The following is a 23,387-nucleotide window of genomic DNA, read 5'->3' on the forward strand; positions in this document are numbered from 1 at the left end:
AGGGGCTTGAAATAGGCAAATGGACAATAACCAGTACAACAGGTTTGACATCTACTGTTTACCCATGGTAGTTTAATAATTCTATTATCCAGATGCCATTCTTCTTTAACCAATCACATTAAACAGATTTTATGCTTATGATTCTAAAACTGATCTTGTAATACTTTTGTAAGGTCTTGTTTTTCAGGTTATGGTTTTAGGTAGTTTAGTTTAATTGGAAATGTGGATGGGATGAACAATATAATGGTAAAGACAGCTACCTTTATTCTTCAAGGTGCTGATATTTCATTCACCTGACCATTAGCCACAAAGTTTGGATGATTTTGTTTCATTTTTTTTTTTAATAGACATGAGCCCTCATGTCAGTGATTTTATTTCTTATTTTTATATTTTGAGAAGATCTATACTGTTTGGAAGTACTAATGTTATTGACTAAGGTAGGAAATCAGTGTGATAGCTGAAAATACCTTCCACAAGATCCCAGATATTTTATGTAGCCCTTTTGGCTTCTGTGAGTTCCTTTACACGTGTTGATGTTCTTTCTTCTAGGTGAGTGTTGCCTCTGATCCGGGCCGGCGAGTTCAGCACAATATGCTGAGTCCATTTCATAGCCCTTTCCAGAGTCCATTTCGGAGTCCTATGCGTAGTCCATTTCGTAGCCCTTTCAAGAATTTTGGACACCCAGGAGGAAGGACTATTGACTTTGATTGTGAAGATGATGAAATGAATCTAAATTGTTTCATCCTCATGTTTGATCTTCTCCTGAAGCAGGTAGCTGAAGCATGAGCTTCCTTTAGTTCTGCGGTGAAGAATAAGGGAACGCATTGTACAGTGATTCTTGCTATGTATTGGACTCTTACTTATGAAATGATGCAACATCACTCAAGACATTCTGAAACTCCTTTCGGGATTCCCAAGGGAGTCTGAAAAACACTGTATGAATATCTGCAATGATGTTGACATATGAGAATGGATGTGAATTTTAGAAACACTCTAGTATCATTAGAATTGATTCTATTGAACAAATTCGGTGAACCGAGTGATGCTATTGTTGGGAAAGGAAAGGTGCAGCTCTGTAGTGATGGGCTGAATTAAATATATTGCATAAATTGATTTTTGAAGGTAATTTCAGAAGAAACATATAAAAGTCTTTGATCAGGAGGACATTTCTTCTTAATTTTTTGTTCTGAAATAATTTCAGGCTGATGAAAGTGTTAGAAACGTACAGGGAATTCCCAAATACGCCTCCCCCAGATTGTCCAGATATTAACATTTATTATATTTCTTTCTCTCTCTCTATCTGTATATGTATGTATGAGTTGTAGAAATTTTAAAATAAACACTTGAAGGTAAGTTGCAGAGGTGATGCCCCCTTGTCCTCAAACACTTCAGTATGTAAGGACATTTTCATATATAACCAAGTACAAAATCAGGATATCAAAGTCTAGAAATTAATATTGTTGTAATACTATTATCTGTTATCTGACCCACAGAAATTAATCATTTTTTTAAATTGACATAATAATTAAATCTTTATAGTAAAAGAAAAAGATGTTTTTAATCTAGGAAACAATCCAGCATCACTCATTGCAAGTATTTGTCCTGTCTCCTTAGTCTTCTTTCATCCAGACAGTTCTTAAGTCTTTGTTCATCCTTCATGTTCTTGACATTTTTGAAGACTGCAGTCCAGTTATTTTTTAGAATGTCTCTCAATTTGAGTTTGTCTGATATCACGAATCTATTTGGGTTAAACATTTTTTGGCAGTAACGCCACTGGTGTGATGTTATATCCTTTCCAGTGCATCATATCCGGAGGCACATGGCACAATAATGTTGCCTTACTAGTGGTGATAACTTGGTTAAGGTGATTTCTCTACTCCAAAATCACTACTTTTCCCTTTGTAATTAGTAAGTAACTGGCAGGCTGAGATTTCCTTTTCTCATCAGACTTTTACCTACTAGTTTTAGCATCCAGGGATGATTCATGCCTGGATCAATCATAGTGATCCTGGTTAACAAAATGATAATTTTTAAATTTCATTATCTTTTATTAGCTGGCATTCTACCGAAGAAATAGTTTCCCTTCTCTCCCATTTCTGTATTTATTTGTTCATCTTCTTATACTTGCATGTACTCATCAATTCTTATTTTATTCAATGAGTTAAAATCTACTATTATGATTACTTGTATTTTGATGCTCATATTGTCCCATATTTGACTAGTGGGAGTTCCTTCCTTTTTTCTTTTGACATATTCCTCATCATTCTTTGAACACTTCCTTAATATCTAGCATGATAAGATGTTCCAGGCTCATTTTATATTTTCCTAGCCCCAACCTTGAAATCAGCCATTTCTCCAAGGACCCCTGGTTCCTCTTAGTGGATAATGGATAATGGTATTTAGAAACCAAGATCTGGACACTAGGTGAGGAGCAGCATTTTTTAAATGTGTAAAATCTCACAAAATGATAAGTTAAAAAAAAAAAATCTCTCTTTTAAATGTCCTGTATGATTTTAAAATTAATTCCCACTGTTTGTCTTATATTTATATTCTTTTTAAAAAAATCTGTGGAAAATAATATATACTCATGGTCTAAAATCCTTATTACCCTTAAATAACTTAATATAATTGTCAGATAGTAAAAATTATCCCCAGTTAATATACTAATGGAATATTGGACAAAGAACCAAATTCCTTCTTTTCTCTTTTCTCTTTCCTTTCCCTTTCTTTCTTTCTTTTCTTTTCTTTCTTTCTTTCTTTTTTTTTTTTTTTTTTTTTGCCTTCATTTTGATGTTTTTCAGATGGAGTTACAAGATGATGGGATCACAATGGGTTTAGAGCACAGCTTATCAAAGGACATCATTTCCATTATAAACAATGTCTTCCAAGCCCCCTGGGGGGGCTCCCACACCTGCCAGAAAGATGAAAAAGCAATTGAGTGTAACTTATGCCAGTCTAGTATTCTCTGCTATCAGCTTGCTTGTGAACTCCTGGAGAGACTAGCTCCTAAAGAAGAAAGCCGGCTTGTGGTAAGAAGTCAGAGAAATGAGAGGACTCATATCTGACCGTGGTAATGACGGTAGTAGCTGGTATAATGGGGTCTTCCTCCAGTGTCCTTGTAGGCTCCATGCTGGGCTCTATGTGAGACTGTTAAAAAGAAAGCTTTCCTGTTCCTTCTACCAACTAATTCTCTCGGGAAGGGATATGAGCTGGAGCTACATTATCCAGAATTCTGGAGTCTTGAGTTACAGTTGTTGTGCATCCATTCATATAATTTTTGTAAATAGGAAGCATTACTGGTATTCTTAAAATAACTTTTATTACAAAGTTCAGATAGCAGTAAATACTACAAAATATACATGTCAAATATCAAGTAAGTAGATAGGAAACAGATCAGGAATTCCTGGGTAACCCCAGTTTATAAAACCCATTGACTTCACCAACTACCAGTAAAGGCTTCATTTTATTTTCTGTTTTTCAAGAAAATGGTTTCAGTAGAGAACAACTAATATATACCACACATTAGCTACTCCATATGTTCGTTATTTCCTGCTTAGCCAGTTTTCATTTAAGGCACATACACATATCACCAAAATACCCTCATGCCATCAAAAGGAGGTGAACCTGAATTATTTGGGCCAGCGTTTGTTATCTTCTCTGTTTCTTCCTTTCACCTAATTTTTATCTAAGTAGAAAGTGACTTTTTTTTTTCTTCAAGATTTTATTTATTTGAGAGAGAGAGAGAGCATGACCAGGGGCAGAAGGGCAGAGGGAGAGAGAGACGCAGACGCCTGCTGAGTGCAGAGCTCAATGCCGGACTCGATCCCAGGACTTGGAGATCATGACCTGAGCCAAAGTTAGCTGCTTAACTGACTGAACCACCCTTTTCTACCCCTAAGTAGAAAGTGACTTCTTAAAAATGTTTTTTATGAGGTATAACATACATGCAGTAGAGTGTTTCTTCATTTTTAAATACCTTTCTGCCTACTAAACTTGTTTGTCCTCTGTGTTGCAAAATAACCTCCCTGGACTTTGGTCTTTCAGCGTTGTCATTGGGTAACCTCAGTACAAAACAGTCCTGGTCCTAGCGACCTAAAGTAAAATCAAGACGCTTACGCATCTAATCAGGGAGATGTTTAAATAAATGAAAAACCATTAGCGTGATAAGGGTGACAGGAGAGGTCTGAACAAGGGAACTATGGGGGCAGAGGAAGGACAGCAGATCCAGCTTGGAGGTGTGATGGGGAGGAAAGAGAGCTCCTGGGCTCATATTTGCAGGAGTGGAGTTAATGAAATGAAGGCAGTGGGGTAGAAGGACTTTTGAGACCCAGAAAACTCTTTGTGTAAGTGATCCAGAGGAAAGCAGGGAATGAGACACTCAGGAAACCTCAAGCCGTTGAGTGTTGTCGCGCAGTGAGTGAGTGAGAGGGAGTGACAGTCGGGTCCAGTAAGACGGACTTGGTCTTATTTCCCCTTCATTAAGGGCTCTGTCTGCCAGACTCAGAAGTTTGGGTTTTGTCTTGGTGAATGGGGGAATCCGGAAGGATTTAAGCAGGGTGCGGATACAATGTGATGAATTAGAGAAAAGAGAGTTTGGGGACACCCGGGGACAGGTGTCTAGTCAAGGAGCCTAGTGTGGTCACTCAGGATGGAGATGCGAAGTCTGAATGAAAGCAATGGTGGTGGCGATCAGAGCAGAGGCAGGCCTGGCGGGTTTTTAGGCAAGAGGGTCAGCAGCGTCTGGTGTTTAGCTGGTGTTGAGGTATGGGAAAGTGGAGGGCAAACCCCTGTTTTCTGGCATGGGAGCTGATAACATTGTTATTTATAGAAGAGTATTAGAGCAGCAGAGGTGGGTATGATGCAGGCACAGTCAGACATAGCAGGTTGAGATGCCTTTTAGATATCCAGGTGGGGGTTGTCCTGCCCTGTCAGGTATGTGGATCTGGTTTTTTGGAGGAAGGTCAGGAGTAGGTAAATGTTTGGAGTCGCCCACATATTGTGCTGGGATGTGTGGAATGAGAAGAGAAATGCTAGCCATGGCTAGCGTTCTGGGAAGGACCAGCTCTTAAGAGGGAAAACAGGGGAACTGAAGACTTAGAAATAAATTGAGAGGAGGCCAGAGACACGGGAAACAATGAGAAAGAGCAAGGACTCCAAAACTAAGGAAGAAGGCAGTTTAGAAAAGGAAGGAGTAGCCGATCATGTCAGGAGGAGAGAGGAAAGATACAGGACTGAAATGTGCCCAGGGAATCCCAAGAGGGAGGGTCGCCTGTGCCCTTGGGGATGGCAGTAACCATGGGTTCCCATAGCCTGTGGTTTCAGCTGAGGATGCGGCTGTGTCAGGTGCAGACTTCTGGTTCAGGGAGGGCATGAGAGGGTAAAGAGATGGAGGCAGAGGCCCTGACCCCGTCCTGTCCCTGGAGGGCTTTCTGTTTTGTGTCTGTCTTCCCAGAACCATCCTGGGAAACAGGGAGGAGTAAGCATAAGTATAGAGAAACCGCGCCATTAAACCATTCTCCCGTGCACATGATGCTTTGTCATGCACTTGTCACGGGCTGAGAATAACACATTTGGAAGCTGAAGGATTCCGTTTTCCTCTCCCAAGTGTTTATGGGAGAGATGCTCATCAGTAAAAGAGGGCTATTTCGTAGAACATTCCAAACTTCTGGGTGTCCACTGTGCGGGTCAGCCTTCTTTGCTCTTCAGTCCTCTTCCTGGGACAAGTGGGCGACAATGGGGCAGAGGGGCTAGCAGGAGGCCTGAGCTCAAGATGGGCGACACCAGTCCCTGCCATTTGAGAGGATGATTCCAGACCCACGGGTTATCAGCAGGGAACACTTTACTGTAGCAAACTGCGTGAAGTTCGCTTTACAATGTGATTTTGTGCCTTGCTCATGGGTGACCTAGGGAAAGGGTCAGGCTGAGCAAAACTGGGAATTTGGCGGAGATATTCTCCAGGGCCCTCGCAGACCCCGTGTCCCTCGGGTGCTCCATCAGTCTTGAGCCGGCTGTCAAAGAATTCTTGAAAAAAACATGTACTGGTTAAATTGTTAGCTAATAGAGTATGATTTTTGAGGAGGATATTTGAAGTGGGACTTGAAGGAAAGAAAAAGCCTGGAATTGGAGCTTAAGTAGAGATGGATATTTTAAGCGGCAGCTGTAACTAGTGCTCTCTCTCTCTCTTTTAATCTTCCCAATTTCACCTATTTCTGCAGCCGGTTTTATACATATGTATTGTATCTGACATGTAGTGTCTGTAAATACATCATGCATACTATAGTCACGTGGTGCAATCCATCTCCAGAACTTTGTCATCTTGCAAAACTGAAATTCTGTACTCACTAAACAAGAACCTCCTGTTTCCACACCTCCATTCTACTTTCTGCATCTTTGAATTTGACTACTGTAGACCCGTCATTTATCTGGAATCATGCAATAATTGTCCTTTTTAGGGCAGGCTTGTTTTACTTAGCACTGTGTCCCAAAGGGTCCCTCACATAGCAGTCAGACTTCCTTCCTTTGTAAGGCTGACTAATGTTTCACTGCGTGTATGTAACACAGTTTGTCTCTCTGTTCATGTGTCAACAGACACCTGGCTTGCCATACCTAACTCACTTTAAAGCATACATTACAGCGATTTCTGGCTCCTAAAAACTTGACGTATTCGGACAACCAGTGTGTCTATCTTTTTTTTTTTTTTTTTTAAGATTTTATTTATTTATTTATTTGACAGAGTTCATAAGTAGGCAGAGAGGCAGGCAGAGAGAGGGGGAAAAGCAGGCTCCCTGTTGAGCAGAGAGTCCGATGTGGGGCTCTATCCCAGGACCCTGACATCATGACCTGAGCCAAAGGCAGAGGCAACCCACTGAGCCACCCAGGTGCCCCATCAGTGTGTGTATCCTAATATATTACTGTGAACCCTGTATTACTCCCTGCTAGTTAAGTACTGGTACTGAACAAAATGTGCATGGATTAGAATCACTTGGTACATGGGACATGATCATAGGGAAGGCAGGCCTAGGGCGATGTAATGTTTTTGAGATTTTTCCATATCTCTTTCAAGGGAATGAAAATGTTTTAGTGACAGCTGATCCAAAGTCCCTGTAATTATTATGGAAGTGAGCTCACATTTCTTCTGAGGCAGGTGCCTTTGTCCTTCAGGGCTCAGCACAGGGCTGGGACACAGCAGGCACTCAGCAGATCTTTGTGGAGCTGAGCAGAACCATTGACATCCCCAGCAGGCTGCTCACCTGTCTGCTTGTCCTGTTTGTTCCAGGAGCCCACAGACAGCCTTGAGGATAGCCTCCTTTCTTCCAGACCAGAGTTTATTATAGGCCCTGAAGGTGAGGAGGAGGAGAATCCAGCAACCAGGCATGGGGAGAACCCAGGCGATTGCACCGAGCCCACGGAACATGCTGGTAGGTGAACTCTGGCCTATGTCAGTTAGCATGATATTGTTGTTCAGAACCCTGGTGTTTTTTAGATTACTGTCGACTTGGGCAAGTTCAAGTTTGGCTTCTCAAGTGGAGACTGGTGCAAATGACCCATTTCCCAGGATGTTACTTCTAGCAGAGCAGAGGTCACTGAGCTGCTTTCTGGCAGCACGTGCTTCTTATCAGCAGAACCCACCATGTGAGCAGCACCTTCTGCTTAAAGTGTAGCAGGTTCTTGTGGAGAAGTTGCCATGAACCAGGCTGGACGACTGAGCAGAGGGTGCCTGCACTCTGGATGGCCACTTAGGGCGTTTGGCCAAGGCAGAGTGTTTTGGGATAGAGCCGAAGGAGCTTGACCTCATGCAGCTTCTGTCCCTAGGGGCTCTACCTGGTCTCTGGACAGGCTCACACTGTCTAGCAGAATGTTTTGTGCTCTGAGGCTGGTTGGCTTTGCGCAGAGCTAGAGGAAGGATGGCCTCTTTCTGGTTTGCTTGCAGGCTATGTGTGGCCTAATTAGGGGCTGCAGAATGGCAGGCAGGCTGGGAATCCTACTCTAGCTTTTCATAGTCTGAAGGAGTTTGGGGAATTTCATATGTGAGCCCATGTGCCTTTGGGGAAGCTTGATTTCTAGATCTGCACTGTGGCAATTTGGGAATTTGTACAGGACCTGGCATAAACATGACTCATTTTTTATCTTCCTGCTTCCATTATCTTGAACCAGGTAGCTCACCCCCAGAACCAAAGTTTGGGAATTCTGGGCTTTCCGTCATTCCTTCAGCGAGCATCGAACAGTGACTCTGGGCTGCATTACAGCCCTGGGTCTGAGTAAGACATTAGTCTCATTAGTTTGAAATGCTTGGTCAGAACTAACTGCTTCTGTGTTAGTTGTGCACATGACCAGCTGAGTGTGAATATCTTGGATCACTCTGTTTAGAACCGCGGAAAACTAAAAATGGAAAATACCCCTGAGATGACCTACTTCATTGGTTCTCAGCATGTCCTTGGAGTTGTGCAACCTCTGTGTTGTTTCCTTTGGACCTTCCTTATTTGGGGTGGTGAAGGGTGGGGAGACAGGGGCAAGTCCTGACCAACAGCCCCGGCTGCCCGCCCTCTTCACCCCGAGTGTGCTCACCTGCTCTATTTCATACGTTGGAGTTCTAAGTGAGTTTTTTTTTTTAACCCAAATCACCCATAGAATAAAGCTTGGAAACCTGTTGATCTAATTCAGCCGTCTCACTTTGCACATGAGGAAAAGACATCCCAGGTGGGTTAAACGTGCCCTGGTGGTGCAGCTTGTAGCCCTCCTTCCTGATTTACGCTTTAGGCTTATGTGTGGCTCCAGGCTGTAATGGAACATCGGGACCGTCTGAGGAGTTGAAACAGAATGAATGAGCTCCACCACCCACCCCCAGTTCTGTGTGGAGCTGGGGCAGAGATCTGGGAACTGGAACTCCAAATACTGAACAACTAGTTGGTGGCAGGATTGAGACTTGAAGCCGGGTGTCCTGGATAACTTGGAATTAATGCCTTTCTGAGACCCGGGCCTAGGGCTTGTTTCAGTCAGGCATTAATGCCTAAAGGAAGCAAGGATGTCACTTAGGATCCAATAACCTGTACTCTTTGTATATAAATATATTTTTTAAACCCACGATGGCACACAAATCACTTAACCGCTCCTTTTATTTATTCAGAGCGTTTTATATGAACAGTGGTTAAAATAAAGCAATTTTTTGTATGAATGACTCTTCTCCTTGCTTAAACATCTGCTCTGTTCATCTCCCTCAAACACGACTTCAGCCTGTGGTCTATTTTCCTGCCTTTTTTCCCTGCTGTGTTGCAGGTCACAGTTATAAATTGTCTCTGCCTTAATCTTCCTCCAAGACCAGCGTTCCCTGCTGCTCTGAGCCCAGTCCCGCTTCTGCTCTGTGGGCCTCCAGGCCGTGGTCTTGAGCTCCTCTGTCAGAGCAAACGTGTTCGATCAACATGTGTTCTGTGATTCCTCCTTCCTTTCAGACTGTTTCCTGTTTCTGCTTTTGTGGCCTGGTGCCCATTTCTTATAGCTTTTAGATATATCCTCCACTAAAAATACTTTTAAAACTCTCACACTTTCTAGAAAAAATAGACTCAAGGGTCGGTAACAAGTATTTAAAATACATGAAAGCAGAACTTTTAGTATATACTCCAAGAGAGCTGATTAGTATATACTCCAAGAGAGCTCAACTCCCATTGTCTCTGGTTCCAGGGATTGCCAAAACTTAGAACGGTGATTTGAAAATGTTTTACACTAGTGTCTGCATCTGGTTAACTTGTGAATTCTTTTCCCCAGCACGTCTCAGGTACTATATATTGCCATCCTACCTGCAGGGGCAAAGGTATTAGAGAGACTCACAAGAAGATTAAAACCATGAGTAGTTGTTCTGATTTGAATATGCCTAGCTTCTTTCAGACAGTCCCTTTGACATGGTTCCATGGGATAAATTCTTCCTTAGGTGCTAATACAACTTGAACATCTCCTTAAGACGTTCTTATCTCCCTTTCAATAAGAAAGGTGTAACTAGCCAAAGGCCAGGCCCCTTCAGTGGCAACAGAACTCCCTGCCCACAGGAGCACAGGACCAGGCTGGGGTTGCTTTAGGGAGCCAAGGACATCTGAATATATATGGTGGGCTACATGGAAGCTGAGAGCCCTGAATCTAGAAGGTTTCCTGCTCTGGCATCACAGAAGGGGTATATGCCACCTTGGAGAAGCAAATAAAAATATTGCACAAATGCCTTTTATTTATTTATTTTTTTAAAAGACTTTATTTATTTATTTGCCAGAGACAGAGGGAGAGAGAGCGCGAGCACAGGCAGACAAAGAGGCAGGCAGAGGCAGAGGGAGAAGCAGGCTCCCTGCCGAGCAAGGAGCCCGATGTGGGACTCGATCCCAGGACCCTGGGATCATGACCCGAGCCGAAGGCAGCTGCTTAACCAACTGAGCCACCCAGGCATCCCACAAAATGCCTTTTAACATATCGTGTCTTTATTTTCAGTCCTTTTGGTTTTATGGTCTTGATCAGGTCATGAGTGGTGGGGTAAAGGAAAAACTAGGCTAACCCTCGTGTAATTATTTCTTTCCAGCAATAAAGAATGACACTGAGAGAAAGTTTTGCTACCAACAGCTTCCTGTAACTTTGAGGCTAATATACACCATTTTCCAGGTATTTTTTTTTGACATATTTTTGACGTATTTTGACGCTCTTTTAGATAACTCAATAGTAACCATGTGTTTCTTCGTGTAGGAAATGGCAAAGTTTGAAGAGCCAGACATCCTTTTTAACATGCTCAATTGCCTGAAGATTCTCTGTCTACATGGAGAGTGTTTATACATTGCTAGAAAAGACCATCCTCAGTTTTTAGCTTACATTCAGGATCATATGTTGATTGCAAGGTATGTCATCCTAGCAGGTTTTTGTTGTTGTTGTTTATATTTTAGGCTTTAGTTGTGAAAATCAATGTCAGGACAAGACTTACCAACTCATTTGGGCCACTCCTATTAGCCAGGACAAGCTGCCTATGGGAATAACTTTCATTTCTTTTGCCAAGTCTAACATTTAAGTATGTCAACATGAAGAATAGTAATTTGTTTTGCTAGACACTGTGGAAATAGAGATGGCAAAATAAGGATTATTTGTTTTATCAGTTGTTGGACATCTTAACGGTATAGTGTCCCTTAGAAAAATGTCAACATTACTAAATCACTATTTATGTTGTATCATGTAGTATAATATTAATACCAAAGACTTATTTGATTTCTTACTTGAAGTAGAACTTCCAATAGACACCAAAAACCTCTCCACATATGATATAGTATTTTTAGAGACTGCAGAAGCATTTTGAGAAAAACAATAAAATATTGTCCTGGATTTAGATAATGTTTTCTGCTTAGGAAGAAAATAACTCAAAGTAACTATTAGAGTCTTCCTGAAGGTAAGTCAGAAAAATAGTATCCTCATTTAAATGTAAGAGAATGAGGTGGTAAGAAGAAAGAAGAAGTTGGCTTGGTTAACTTGGTGACAAAACTGACTTGAGACTCTGTCTTTTCACACATTTTTTCCCTTTGTTTATCCATTCATTCAACAGATATCACTGGGGGCTTGATATATATAGATTATCATCCTAGGTACTTTGGGAATTTGCAGTCTAGTTTGGAAGGGGGTGAATGTTATTTATACAGAAGGTGACCACACAATTTATTCTTCACATTATTTACTTTTGAGAGTGAAGAAGGAGTGCTCTTCATAATAGCCTCAAACAACTAGTATAATGTAGACCAAGATCTTGGATAAACCAAAATACTTGGTTTCAATGTCCATTTGGATGGGCATTGAGAGGATGTCAAGGATTTTTAGGATAAAGATCTGAAAATATTTATGGTCAGTGAAAGGGATCAGAGGAAAGGGAGTAGCTGGTAGAGTGAGGTCCTGGAAGACAAGAATATATGATCAAGAATGAAGGGTGGGCAGAAGAGAGGAGGGAGGTTCTTTTCTTTGAAAGGAGATATATTTTAAGGAAAAGAGAAAGTGTCAAGAGAAGCTCATTACTGAACCTTAAGAGTAGTGTGTCCTGATGTCTTTTCTTGAGAGGGAAGAGAATAGAGATTATGTTCGGAGCTCAAGGAACATGGAAAAATGTATGGAATCGCTCATGGAGGAACTCAGTAGGGTGTCAACAAGAAGTAATCTAAGACTGGCCTGCTGCCGTGTCGAGCTGAGTTTAGCTAGCACCAGCTTGTGGTAGAAATTAGTAGGGATTAGTAGGACCAAGTTAGTGCGGGGGCCTGGGAGTGGATGAGAAAAGGGGGGCAATGTAGGTTTATTCAGGAGTAGGAATTTGTGATTTGATTATGGTGGAAGTGGGGACGAGGAATTTTGCAGGAGGACATGGTTGCCTCTGAGATCCAGTCTAAGATGGGAGGCATATGAAATCAGAAGAGGATTGATGTTTGGAAGAAGAATATGAAAAAGAGGGAAAAGAAGTCTTAGTCAGGATTAGGAGTATCTTGGGTGGGGACACTGTTCAACCCAGTACAGAACATAGAATGGAAAAAGTGGAGAGTCTGCAAAAGTTTCCTCATGATAAAATGGGAGTTCTACAGGTGGAATGGGAGGAGCCGGTAGAAGGGTAGGCCCGGCTGACTTGGATGTGGGGAAGAGTAGGACTGATCTACAGATAGATGAACAAGTCCAGGCAAAAGCCATGAAGGAGTAGGATTGGGAGTTAGGCAGAAGCTCTCTTCATTCTCTGGAGTGGGACTACTAAGTAGGCCAACTTTTGTTGTTAAAATAGCCTCTATCGAGGGTGCCAGGGTGGCTCAGTTCATTAAGCGTCTGACTCTTTTTTTTTTTTAATTTTTAAAAATTTTTTTAAAAATTGGTTTTTTTTCCTCAGTGTTCCAAAATTCATTGTTTATGCACCATACCCAGTGCTTCATGCAATACGTGCCCTCCATGATACCCACCACCAGGCTCATCCAACTCTCCACCTCCCTTCCCTCCAAAACCCTCAGTTTGTTTCTCAGAGTCCACAGTCTCTCATGGTTTGTCTCTCCCTCCGATTTCCCCCAACTCCCTTCTCCTCTCCATCTCCTAATGTCCTCTGTGTTATTCTTTATGCTCCACAAGTAAGTGAAACCATATGATAATTGACTCTCTTTGCTTGACTTATTTCACTCAGCATAATCTCTTCCAGTCCTGTCCATGTTGATACAAAAGTTGGGTATTCATCCTTCCTGATGGAGGCATAATACTCCATTGTGTATATGGACCATATCTTCTTTATCCACCCATCCATTGAAGGGCATCTTGGTTCTTTTTACAGTTTGGCAACTGTGGCTTTTGCTGCTATGAACATTGGGGTACAGATGGCCTTTTTCACTACATCTGTATCTTTGGGTTAAATAGCCAGTAGTGCAATTGCCAGGCCATAAGGTAGTTCTATTTTTAATTTCTTAAGGAATCCCCGCACAGTTTCCCAAAGTGGCTGCACCAACTTGCATTCCCCCAACAGTGTACGAGGATTCCCCTTTCTCCATATCTTCTCCAAGAGTTGTTGCTTACTGTCTTGTTAATTTTGGCCATTCTAACTGGTGTAAGGTGATATCTCAAGTGTGGTTTTGATTTGAATCTCCCTGATGGCTAATGATGATGAACATTTTTTCATGTGTCTGTTAGCCATTTGTATGTCTTCTTTGAAGAGGTATCTGTTCATGTCTTCTGCCCATTGTTTGACGTGATTATCTGTTTTGTGTGTGTTGAGTTTGAGGAGTTCTTTATGATCTTGGATATCATATCAGCCCTTTGTCTGTAGTATCATTTGCGAATATCTTTTCCCATTCCGTGGGTTGTCTCCCAGTTTTGTTGACTGTTTCCTTTGCTGTGCAGAAGCTTCTGATCTTGATGAAGTCCCAAAAGTTCATTCTCACTTTTGTTTCCTTCTCCTTCATTATACATAAACAAAATGGATAAAAGACTTCAACGTGAGGCAGGAATCTATCAAAATCCTAGAGGAGAACATAAGCAGTAACCTCTTCAACATCAGGCACAGGAACTTCTTTCAAGTGTCTGACTCTTGATTTCAGCTCAGGTCATGATCTTATCAGGGTCTTGAGATCAAGACCTGGGCAGCTCATTGAGCATGGAGCCTGCTTGAGATTCTCTCTTTCTCTCTTTCTGTCCCTCTGCCCTGCCCCTGCCAAACAAACAAACAAACAAACAAACAAACAAGTAAATAAAGGCAGCCTCTACAGGACATTTCCCCAGGCCCCATGAATTGCTGGTGCTGTGGGATTTCTGGCTCAGCCTTTGAGCTACATAACCCAATTTTTTCTTCAAAGTACTACCCTGACACAAAAGCCATGATGAAAAATCAAGGGATCTGGGGAAGGACACTACCTTCCTGATTTCAAAGAAGGCTGCCCTAGAGAATTGGGAAAGCCCTAGGGAACTGGTGAAATCCAGGCTTTTTTGTCACTGGGATGGTTTTCTAGCAGTGCTACATATAGTTTGTTTCCTTCAACTACCTTGATCAACCCAGTTTTGTGTTCTCTCTTATGATAAGGAAGGGAAGGACCTTGACTGACAGCCCTGCCAGTTAGTGGAGATAGAAATAGAGTTGTTCTTTGCTAGAAAAAGAGGAGAGGCTGCTGGGCAGGCAAACACAATAAATCTCTCCAGATATTCACTATAAGAAAATTTTTTTAAAAATCACTTTTAGGGGCACCTGTGTGGCTCAGTTGGTTGAGCAACTGCCTTCGGCTCAGGTCATGATCCCGGACTTCCAGGATTGAGTCCCACATCAGGCTCCCAGCTCCTTGGGGAGTCTGCTTCTCCCTCTGACCTTCTCCTTTCTCGTGCTTTCTCTCACTCATTCTCCCTCAAATAAATAAATAAAATCTTTTAAAAAATCACTTTTTACCATATAATCTTAACAGAACTAATATCAATTTTGTATATTTTTAAGTCATTGCTCATTTATATACTTGAATTTCTAATATATAATTTTTATTTTTTATATTAAAATATAGTATTAAGTAGTGTTTTTCTGTGTTGTTACATAAAAGCAATTTCTTTAAGAAAATGAACAGAACAGATTTAGGAAAGGTTTATCAGAGGTTTATAGTCTTGTGGATGAGTGTCAGAAAGCATCCCTACCAGCTGCCTGTTAACGAAAGATCCCATAAACTGAGATGATTGTGTTTGCTTTCTAGAAAGGTTATCATAACAGTAACCACTTTGCTTCTTGCTTCCTCAGCCTGTGGAGAGTCGTCAAATCTGAGTTCTCCCAGCTATCTTCTTTGGCAGTTCCTCTGCTTCTCCATGCTTTGTCACTTCCTCATGGTGCTGACATCTTCTGGACAATCATAAATGGCAATTTCAACAGCAAAGACTGGAAGATGAGGTTTGAAGCAGGTACCTCTGTATTAGCTTAAAAATTCTCTGGGGGGGGGGTCACACGGTAAACCAGATGTCAAGTCACGATGTCTCTTGTTGACCCTCCTTTCTTTCTATATTTCTTTTAAAAATTTTATTATTTACTTATTTATTTATTTAGAGGGAGAGAGGGAGAGCATGCACACAAGTGGGGAGACACGGGGAGGGAGAGAGAATCTCAACCAGACAAACAGACTCTGCACTGATTGCAGAGCCTGATGCAGGGCTTGAGATCATGACCTGAGCCAAAATTAAGAGTTGGATGCTCAACTGACTGAGCCACCCAGGTGTCCCTTCTCCTTTCTTTTTAAAGAGTACTGCCTTCCTTGATAGTGTTCTTTGGTGATTCTACTTAACTGAACTTGCTTTCTAATAGTATTTTGCTTTATAATAGTATTTTGCAGAGTGGTCCTTAGGTAGGATGGCCCTGTTCAGGTCTTCCTAGGATAGTCCTAGTTTATGCCTGTTGTCCAGGTGTAGTTATTAATTGTATGCTTGTTTACTCTCAAATGGATCCTGGCTTGAATGATAAATTATACAGTTAACATGATACCTGATATTATGTAGTCAATATAATATATAATATGACATAATGCAATAAGTTACTTGTATCAAAGTAACTGGGAGTGTTCCTTAAACACACAGGTGGTTGGGCCCCACTCCTAGACCTACTGAATTAGAATCTTATGGGGTAAGGCCAGGAATATACATTTTTAACAAGGTTTCCAGGTAATTCAGTGATGTTTGAGAATCTCTGCTGTTAGACCCTTTCTGCTGAAGCATCAGGATCAAGTCTGGGGCAGTGATGGGTATGATTTCCTGGTGCTGAGAATGGCAAGTTCTCAAAGGAATATGGTAAGGAAGGAACCTGGGCATGTTCTCTTAGCCCCGCATCGGCTGCCTTCATTGTCACCCCAGTCTGCTAGGACTCCCATCCTTGGGAGCAGCAAGGAGGGCCTGCAATGCTGTGGTGTTCAGAATGGTTCTCTGTGTTTCAGCGTCTCCAAAATGTGACCAAGGAACGGAAGTTCCATTAGGTGGGTTAACTATGACACCTTCGCTAATACCACTGTCTGGGGGCACTTAAACAACAGACATTTATTTTCTCACAGTTCTGGATGCTGGGAAGTCCAAGATCAAGGTGCCAGGAGCATACGGTTCCTCAGGGTATTAGGCGGTCCAGAATCTAAAGCGAGGTCTGGCACCTCCTGTTTCCCTGTATGGTCTGCAGAAGGGCCTGGAATGGACAAAGAAATGAGCATGGAGGCATTTTGAGTATTTTGAAGTATAGTTTGAATTAAACAATGAGGAAGACCATTAAAAAAAAAAAAAAAGACAACCCACAGTTAAATCAAGGCTGCCCAGCAGAAAAGTACAGTACGAGGTAGAAACGGTCTCTGTCACACAGATAAAATGGGACATTCAAGAAGGCGGCATCAGAATTTCCTTTTGGGGGGCACCCGGGTGGCTCAGTGGGTTAAGTTTCTGCCTTTGTTTCAGGTCATGATCTCAGGTTCCTGGGATTGAGTCCCGCATCGGGCTCTCTGCTTAGTGGAGAGCCCGCTTCCCCCTCTCTCTCTGCCTGCCTCTCTAATTACTTGTGATCTCTCTCTGTGAAATGAACAAATAAAAAAAAAAATCTTAAAAAAAAACAAAAAAGAATTTCCTTTTGGTTTCTCAAAGCAGGGTGTGGGGGACCCAGAGTTGACTTTTTCTTTGTGGGTTCCATTCTTGTCTAAGTAAGTGTCCGGTTTTTTGTTTTTTTGTTTTTTTGTCCTCTCCTTTTACACTGCAGTGGAAAAAGTGGCTGTAATTTGTAGATTTTTGGATATTCACTCAGTGACCAAAAACCACCTGCTGAAGTACTCCCTGGCACATGCCTTCTGCTGCTTTCTCACAGCTGTGGAGGATGTCAACCCAGCGGTGGCTACCAGGGCCGGTCTCCTGCTTGACACCATAAAGAGGCCAGCATTGCAGGTGACGTCCCTTGGATGTGTGTTGTGTGCTCTGTGGACGGTGCTCTCCTGAGCACATACAGAGCTGATGATGAGGACCGCAAGAATGGGGGAGTTTCTAATGGGAAAAAAAATCCCAGAAACACACCTTACTAAAGACCCCTTGTTCTTATCTCTTACTACTTTCTTTTTAATCTTTGTCTGTATGGTGAAAACACTTTTGACAGAGACAGGAATTGTATAATGTTATTTTTTGTGGCAGATTTGTGAACTCAGCTGGTTAATCTTGTACTATGTAGCTGGTCCCTGGGCTGGGAGCTCTTGTCATTAGAGACTAGACACTAAGAGAAATCATCTCTGTGACGAATTATAATATAAAGCAAAGCAAGATCTGAGAAGGCAAATACACCAACTAAAATGAAAGTCAAAACAACATGAAATACGAGACCTGGAGAGAGCTCCTTATTTATTTTATTTGTCACCTTAATTTTATAATTGAAGAAACCAGGTCTCAGAGAGGTAACGTGACTCGTTAAAGGACACAGAGCGAGTTAGTGGAAGAACCGAGACTAGAACCTCCGAAGTCCTGATCTCCTGATTTCCCACATTGGCTCCCGACTTATTACAGTGTTGTTATAATGAAAACTAATAATAATGGCAAAAGCTAAAATTTGTCAAACAGATACTGTCTTTCCAGGACAGTGGGTTAAGTGTCTGATCTCCATTGTCTTATTTAATCCCCACAATAACCTTGTGGGTTCCCATTTTACAGATAGAGAAGCCGAGGGTTGGAAGGGGTAGAGTAGGTCGCTTTTTCAGGGTCACGTGGTTAGTATGTGGCAGAACAGACTCAGGTTGTGAGTCATAATATAGTCCACATTCTTGACTGTAACTGTGTCTATACCCTGCTTCCCCTAAAAGAGACCAAGAAGAAAGGATCTGGGCAATTCGGTGGTTCGGCTGACTGTGGACCCACAGCCTCCCTTATAAAAATTCCCAGTTGTCTTCTGGATACTCCGTTGGTCTTAAAGACTAGGTAGTCTTCCAGCCCAGCGCCTGGAACATATGAGGCACTCAGTAGTTGAGAGTTGAACAAATTAATAGAATGCTTGGATGAATTACGGTTTTTAGGTTTCATTCAGTTAGGAAAGGGGGAATGGTAAGCAGAGTCATACACTGGAGAAATGGATGGTCAGTTTAGTCCTACTTGATTTTTTAAGATTCTGTGTGCCACTCACATTCCAAGAAGACAAAATGAGTTTACTTTCTTTTAGAACCATGGCATTTAGCATTGAAAGGAAATTAGAAACTTGTATTGTGTATTCTCAAATGTAGCTTTGGAAGTATGCTTCTTTTAATAGAAACTACAGACATTGAAAAAAGAAACATTGGTTTGAGAGCATTTGGATTAAATGGTTATTAATGAATGCATCTGAAAACCAATAACCTACATTTAGTGTAGATTTCTGAACTAGAATTTAAGAGGTATTCTACAATTGGGAGAAATTCCTCTTCTGCATTTTATTTCTACCAAACTTGCAATCAAAGAAAATTTCAATCAGATCATTCCACATTATACGTATGGAGCAAGGAGGTTTTGTCTTGTTTCACTGACTTTGCTTAATGTATTTGCTTTGAAGGAACTTAGATGTTTATGTCTGACTTAAACTTTCTTCCCCCTCTCTGCCCCAGGGTCTGTGTCTCTGTCTTGATTTCCAGTTTGATACTGTGGTTAAAGACAGACCCACAATACTGAGCAAACTTTTACTCCTGCATTTTCTTAAGCAAGATATTCCTGCCTTGAGCTGGGAGTTCTTTGTCAACAGATTTGAGACCCTTTCTTTGGAAGCCCAGCTACATTTGGATTGTAACAAAGAATTTCCTTTTCCTACAAGTAAGCAAAACAAAGAACTTGCTTTAAACAGCCATAGTTCCTATTCTTACATCTGCTAGATAAGCAGACCATACTCTGCATGTAGCCTAATTTCCCATTATGGAGGACGCTCTTACTTCATGAACTCAGTTTATTAAATATTTATTGAGTAACGCTGTAGTAATCTGTAGATCAACTGGTTTCTGGCATTCCAAAAGCAAAACCCTTTGCATTTCTTTGAGGACCTATGGTGACCCATTATGACTGTGTGTTCCTTAAATATGATTCAGTAGTCATGTTCACAGTGTTTGTGAGCAATTTTGTGAGATACATTCGCATCTCACAAATTCACCCTTGCATGCTTGTTAGTTACCTACAGCTCTAAATAGATGGGAAAAGTGGGTCAGTCAACTGTGTCTCCAGTGATGATAAAAACTTTAGACAATGTAATCTTATGGTCTAAGTAAGAAGACTCACAGGCAATAGTCGTGATAGACAGTAGTGATGATTTTTTTCTATGACTCACCACGAATGATTCATGTGTCCACGAAAGACGTACTTTAATCCTGAAAATATACACAGCTGGGTTATTTCAAGCTCGTTGTGTCCGTTAAAGAAAATAATGTCTGATTCTTTTTGCAAAGCTATCACGGCTGTAAGGACCAATGTTGCTAACCTCAGTGACGCAGCATTGTGGAAGATCAAGAGGGCTCGTTTTGCGAGGAACCGCCAGAAGAGTGTGCGTTCTCTGAGAGACAGCGTGAAGGGGCCTGTGGAATCCAAGAGGGCACTCTCCCTCCCCGAGACCTTAACCTCCAAAATTCGTTGAGTATCTTCTTCCCTCCTTCCTTTAAATCTGTTTAATGTCTTTCTGAGGCTGACTTGTCCTGTTGAATGTTCATAGAGTAACTTATTTAGTCAACAGAGCTCCTTCACTAGGTTAGGGCTTCAGATTCCCTAGAGGGTCACCCCAAGAATGTCAGTGCCCTGGTGGGGGGCTTTGTCCAGTGTGTGGGTGAAGCAAAGCCCTGGTCCAGCAGTAGAAGGCAGCAAATCCACTCATGCCTGGCCAGAAACGTAGACGCAGCCTCTCTGCTCCTGAGTCCTAGGACAGGAAGGGGGATACCACCAGTCCTGGAACCTGAGAGCTTCCTGGAAAAGAGCAGGACAGGCCAGACCCCATGGCAGCTGAGGTGACAGGGTGGAAGTGTGGAATGCATTTGCTTTTCACGTATGATGGAGACAGCTGAACAAGCTCCCACAAGAACCAAAAATAATGGTTGCTTTTGAAAAGAAAACACCAGGTTGAGGAGAAGTTGAATTTCTGTGCAGCTTCACCAGATTATTTATAAATAAAAATAAGCTTCGTTGCCAATTAAAAAAAAAAAAAGACCCTGTATGCTTGTTTTGTAAAGGTCTTTCTTTATATGGCACTTTGAAAGAGAGCACAATTTTCCCTTAATTACCAAATGACTAAATGAACCCTAATGATCAGCAAAGGCTCATGAATGGCAAATAATTAAAATTTCATAACTAAATCACCATGTTAGTGAATAAGTATATTTAAATATGGTACTTGTGAAATTTGTCAAGTGATTTTATTTTTAAATAACTGCTGTGAAATTCATCACATAACACTCTAAAACATACCTCTTGTCCTGTCAGAAGTGGAAAGGTTTGCTTTTTCCATTGGCATTTATTGGAAGACAGCCTCGTATAACATAATCATTTTTAATCACAAATATGATTTGATTTTTTTTATTGCATTTTATCTCTATTTTAGACAAGCTATGAAAATGTGGTATTGTGAACTTTGGGAGAAGTCAATGAAAGCCCTTTAAGTGATCAGTAACTCAGTTTTTCAGGGAACAAAAATTCTAGCAAGTGGTCATTTAAGAATAACCCGCAGGAATTCTAGGCCCCAGAGGAGACCGAATCAGATCCTAGAAACCAATACCTAGATGAAATAAATTACAATTTCTATGAATTTCCCAGCTCTTTTATAACTTAACCAGCCACTTGGGGATATCAGGGTTACTTATTGTCCTTTCTCGCTACTTGATTCACATGACAATTTTGAAGATTAAGAATGGAAATAACATGAAAGAATGTTCTGGAAAGTCACATAAAACCACAAAGCTTTTGTGACGCAAACATCTTTTCTGCGATGTTAATGACAAGTAGGAAAACGAAACTTAAACCTGCCCCTCCTATCCAGTGAGTTAGCACTGAGTGTGTTTTCTAGGCTCAAGTTGTTTTTAATGCTTATTTCAATAGAGTTGTTGTTGATTTTTAAGCCATGAGGTTGACCAGGCATGAGCAGTCTGCTCCGGCTCTCGGTGGGACACGCGAACACACACCAGGTGGGTACTTCTGACGTGCAAGGGCCGTGTGCAAGTGTCTATCCCAGGTGGTCAAGGTGAAGGATACAGTGTCTCTAAATGGGCCAGAGTGCTAGATTTAGGACTTGCAAACTTGAAGGGTCCTACCCCAGATGCTCAGGCATTTGAGCCCCTGACCTAGCAATTCTTTCTATCTTACTAGGGGCAGATGACCTTGGATCCCATTAACTTGTGGTCCAGTAAGAGCTATCATGTTACCCGAATATGCACTTTTCCCCAGAGAGCCAATACGACCAGACCTATACATAGTACTTCTATTTGTATGTGTCTTTACACATAGAAATATTATGTTCATATATATCCGCTCTAGGAAAAACATAACATTTCATTGACATTTTCAGAGGTTATACATTTGAGCCACCATCATTCACTCATCCCCGTAGCCATTCTTGATTCTTTGCAACTCTACCTGCATTTCTGTGTCTCAGAGAAAGGAGGATTTCGATTGTTTGGAGACCAAAGGGTCATATTCGACTCGCTACAGTGTAACTACCGTTCCGTGTCCCATGAGAGATTATAGTTTATCATGAAGGATCCTAAGGGTTGAAGGGGCTCAGCCAAGGCTGTCACAGACCGAACGTTAGCTCCACAAATGGTGGCACGGTGTATTGGGAAGATTGCGTAGGGTTCTGAATAGGTGCTTATTGTTCCAATTTTAGTATATGTGCTGCCGAAGCGAGCACCTGAATAGGTGCTTATTTGTCGACAGCAAACTTGGTAACTGCCACCTGTGTATCATGCTATAGAACATTTGGTTTTTCATCTAAGAATAGTTTTAAGAGTGGCCTCAGAAGGAGAATTTCAAGTAAGGAGGTTTTCAAATCACGTACACTAAGTGTTACAAGCATGACGCCAGAAAGAGCAGTAGCTGGGGGTGGGGGTGGGGGGAAGAGAAGGCCCCAAAGATTATGGATGCCAACAGCAGGTGTTGGCCAGAGTGGGTTTTCTCTTCTAAAATTGTTGAGACAGAAGGATTAGCAAGCCTTTGGCCGAGTCCGTCTGCCTTGTTTTCTGCGTCACTCAGGCCTCAGCTCTACTGGGATTAGAAGGAGAGTAAAAGTGCGAACTTCTGAGCCTGAGCTCCGCGACAATGTGAAGTCCGTCTAGGTCCCCTTCAGTGAGGTCTTTTTGAGATGATCTTAAGCAGTTTCATAAATTATCTTTATTTTACCCCATCTTTTCTTTTTGTCCTAAGGCTTATTTGAATTAATTATTCAATTAAAGTCTTTACTTATTCTCATTTACCATTTTCACAATCTAAAAGAGTCTTCTCACATCTCTTTGGGAAAATGGATACATATGTTTCCTGAAGTTTAAAAAAAAAAAAAAAAAAAAAGGCTTTAGGCTTCTACTTGTCTTACCAAAAGGGACCAGATGGAAATGGGGCTGACTGTGGGCATTGTGTATATTAAATATAATGTTAAAGCTTCTGGAAAGATAATTTACACAACACAGCATAATAAAAACTTGTGTAGATTTGGAAGTAGCTGGCTTACTTTATAAGGTCCTTTCAGACTAGTTTCTCATTTTTGCATTATTATTTACTAGACAGTAAATTTATTTTTATTTTTATTTTTTTTTTAAGATTTTATTTATTTATTTGACAGAGAGAAATCACAAGTAGATGGAGAGGCAGGCAGAGAGAGAGAGAGAGAGGGAAGCAGGCTCCCCGCTGAGCAGGGAACCCGATGTGGGACTCGATCTCAGGACTCTGAGATCATGACCTGAGCCGAAGGCAGCGGCTTAACCCACTAT

General features: G+C 41.5%; 1 protein-coding gene across 7 annotated transcripts in view; it reads left to right on the plus strand.

Annotated features, from left to right (window-relative positions):
• UNC79 (unc-79 homolog, NALCN channel complex subunit) overlaps positions 1-23,387 on the plus strand; it is a 238,398-nt gene that overhangs the window by 120,503 nt on the left and 94,508 nt on the right. For 4 of the 7 annotated variants that reach the window (XM_059373859.1, XM_059373862.1, XM_059373863.1 and 1 more), the window contains exons 18-27: positions 550-771; positions 2,802-3,029; positions 7,277-7,418; positions 10,553-10,632; positions 10,714-10,862; positions 15,224-15,381; positions 17,198-17,379; positions 19,050-19,251; positions 19,875-20,054; positions 21,528-21,593. In XM_059373859.1, coding sequence (XP_059229842.1) covers positions 550-771; positions 2,802-3,029; positions 7,277-7,418; positions 10,553-10,632; positions 10,714-10,862; positions 15,224-15,381; positions 17,198-17,379; positions 19,050-19,251; positions 19,875-20,054; positions 21,528-21,593 — 1,609 coding nt within the window. The remainder of the gene's footprint in view (positions 1-549; positions 772-2,801; positions 3,030-7,276; positions 7,419-10,552; positions 10,633-10,713; positions 10,863-15,223; positions 15,382-17,197; positions 17,380-19,049; positions 19,252-19,874; positions 20,055-21,527; positions 21,594-23,387) is intronic. The other 3 variants (XM_059373861.1, XM_059373865.1, XM_059373866.1) reach the window with 1 other exon arrangement.

Source organism: Mustela nigripes, chromosome 13 (genome assembly GCF_022355385.1).
Source record: "Mustela nigripes isolate SB6536 chromosome 13, MUSNIG.SB6536, whole genome shotgun sequence".
Taxonomy (NCBI): Eukaryota; Metazoa; Chordata; class Mammalia; order Carnivora; family Mustelidae; genus Mustela; species Mustela nigripes.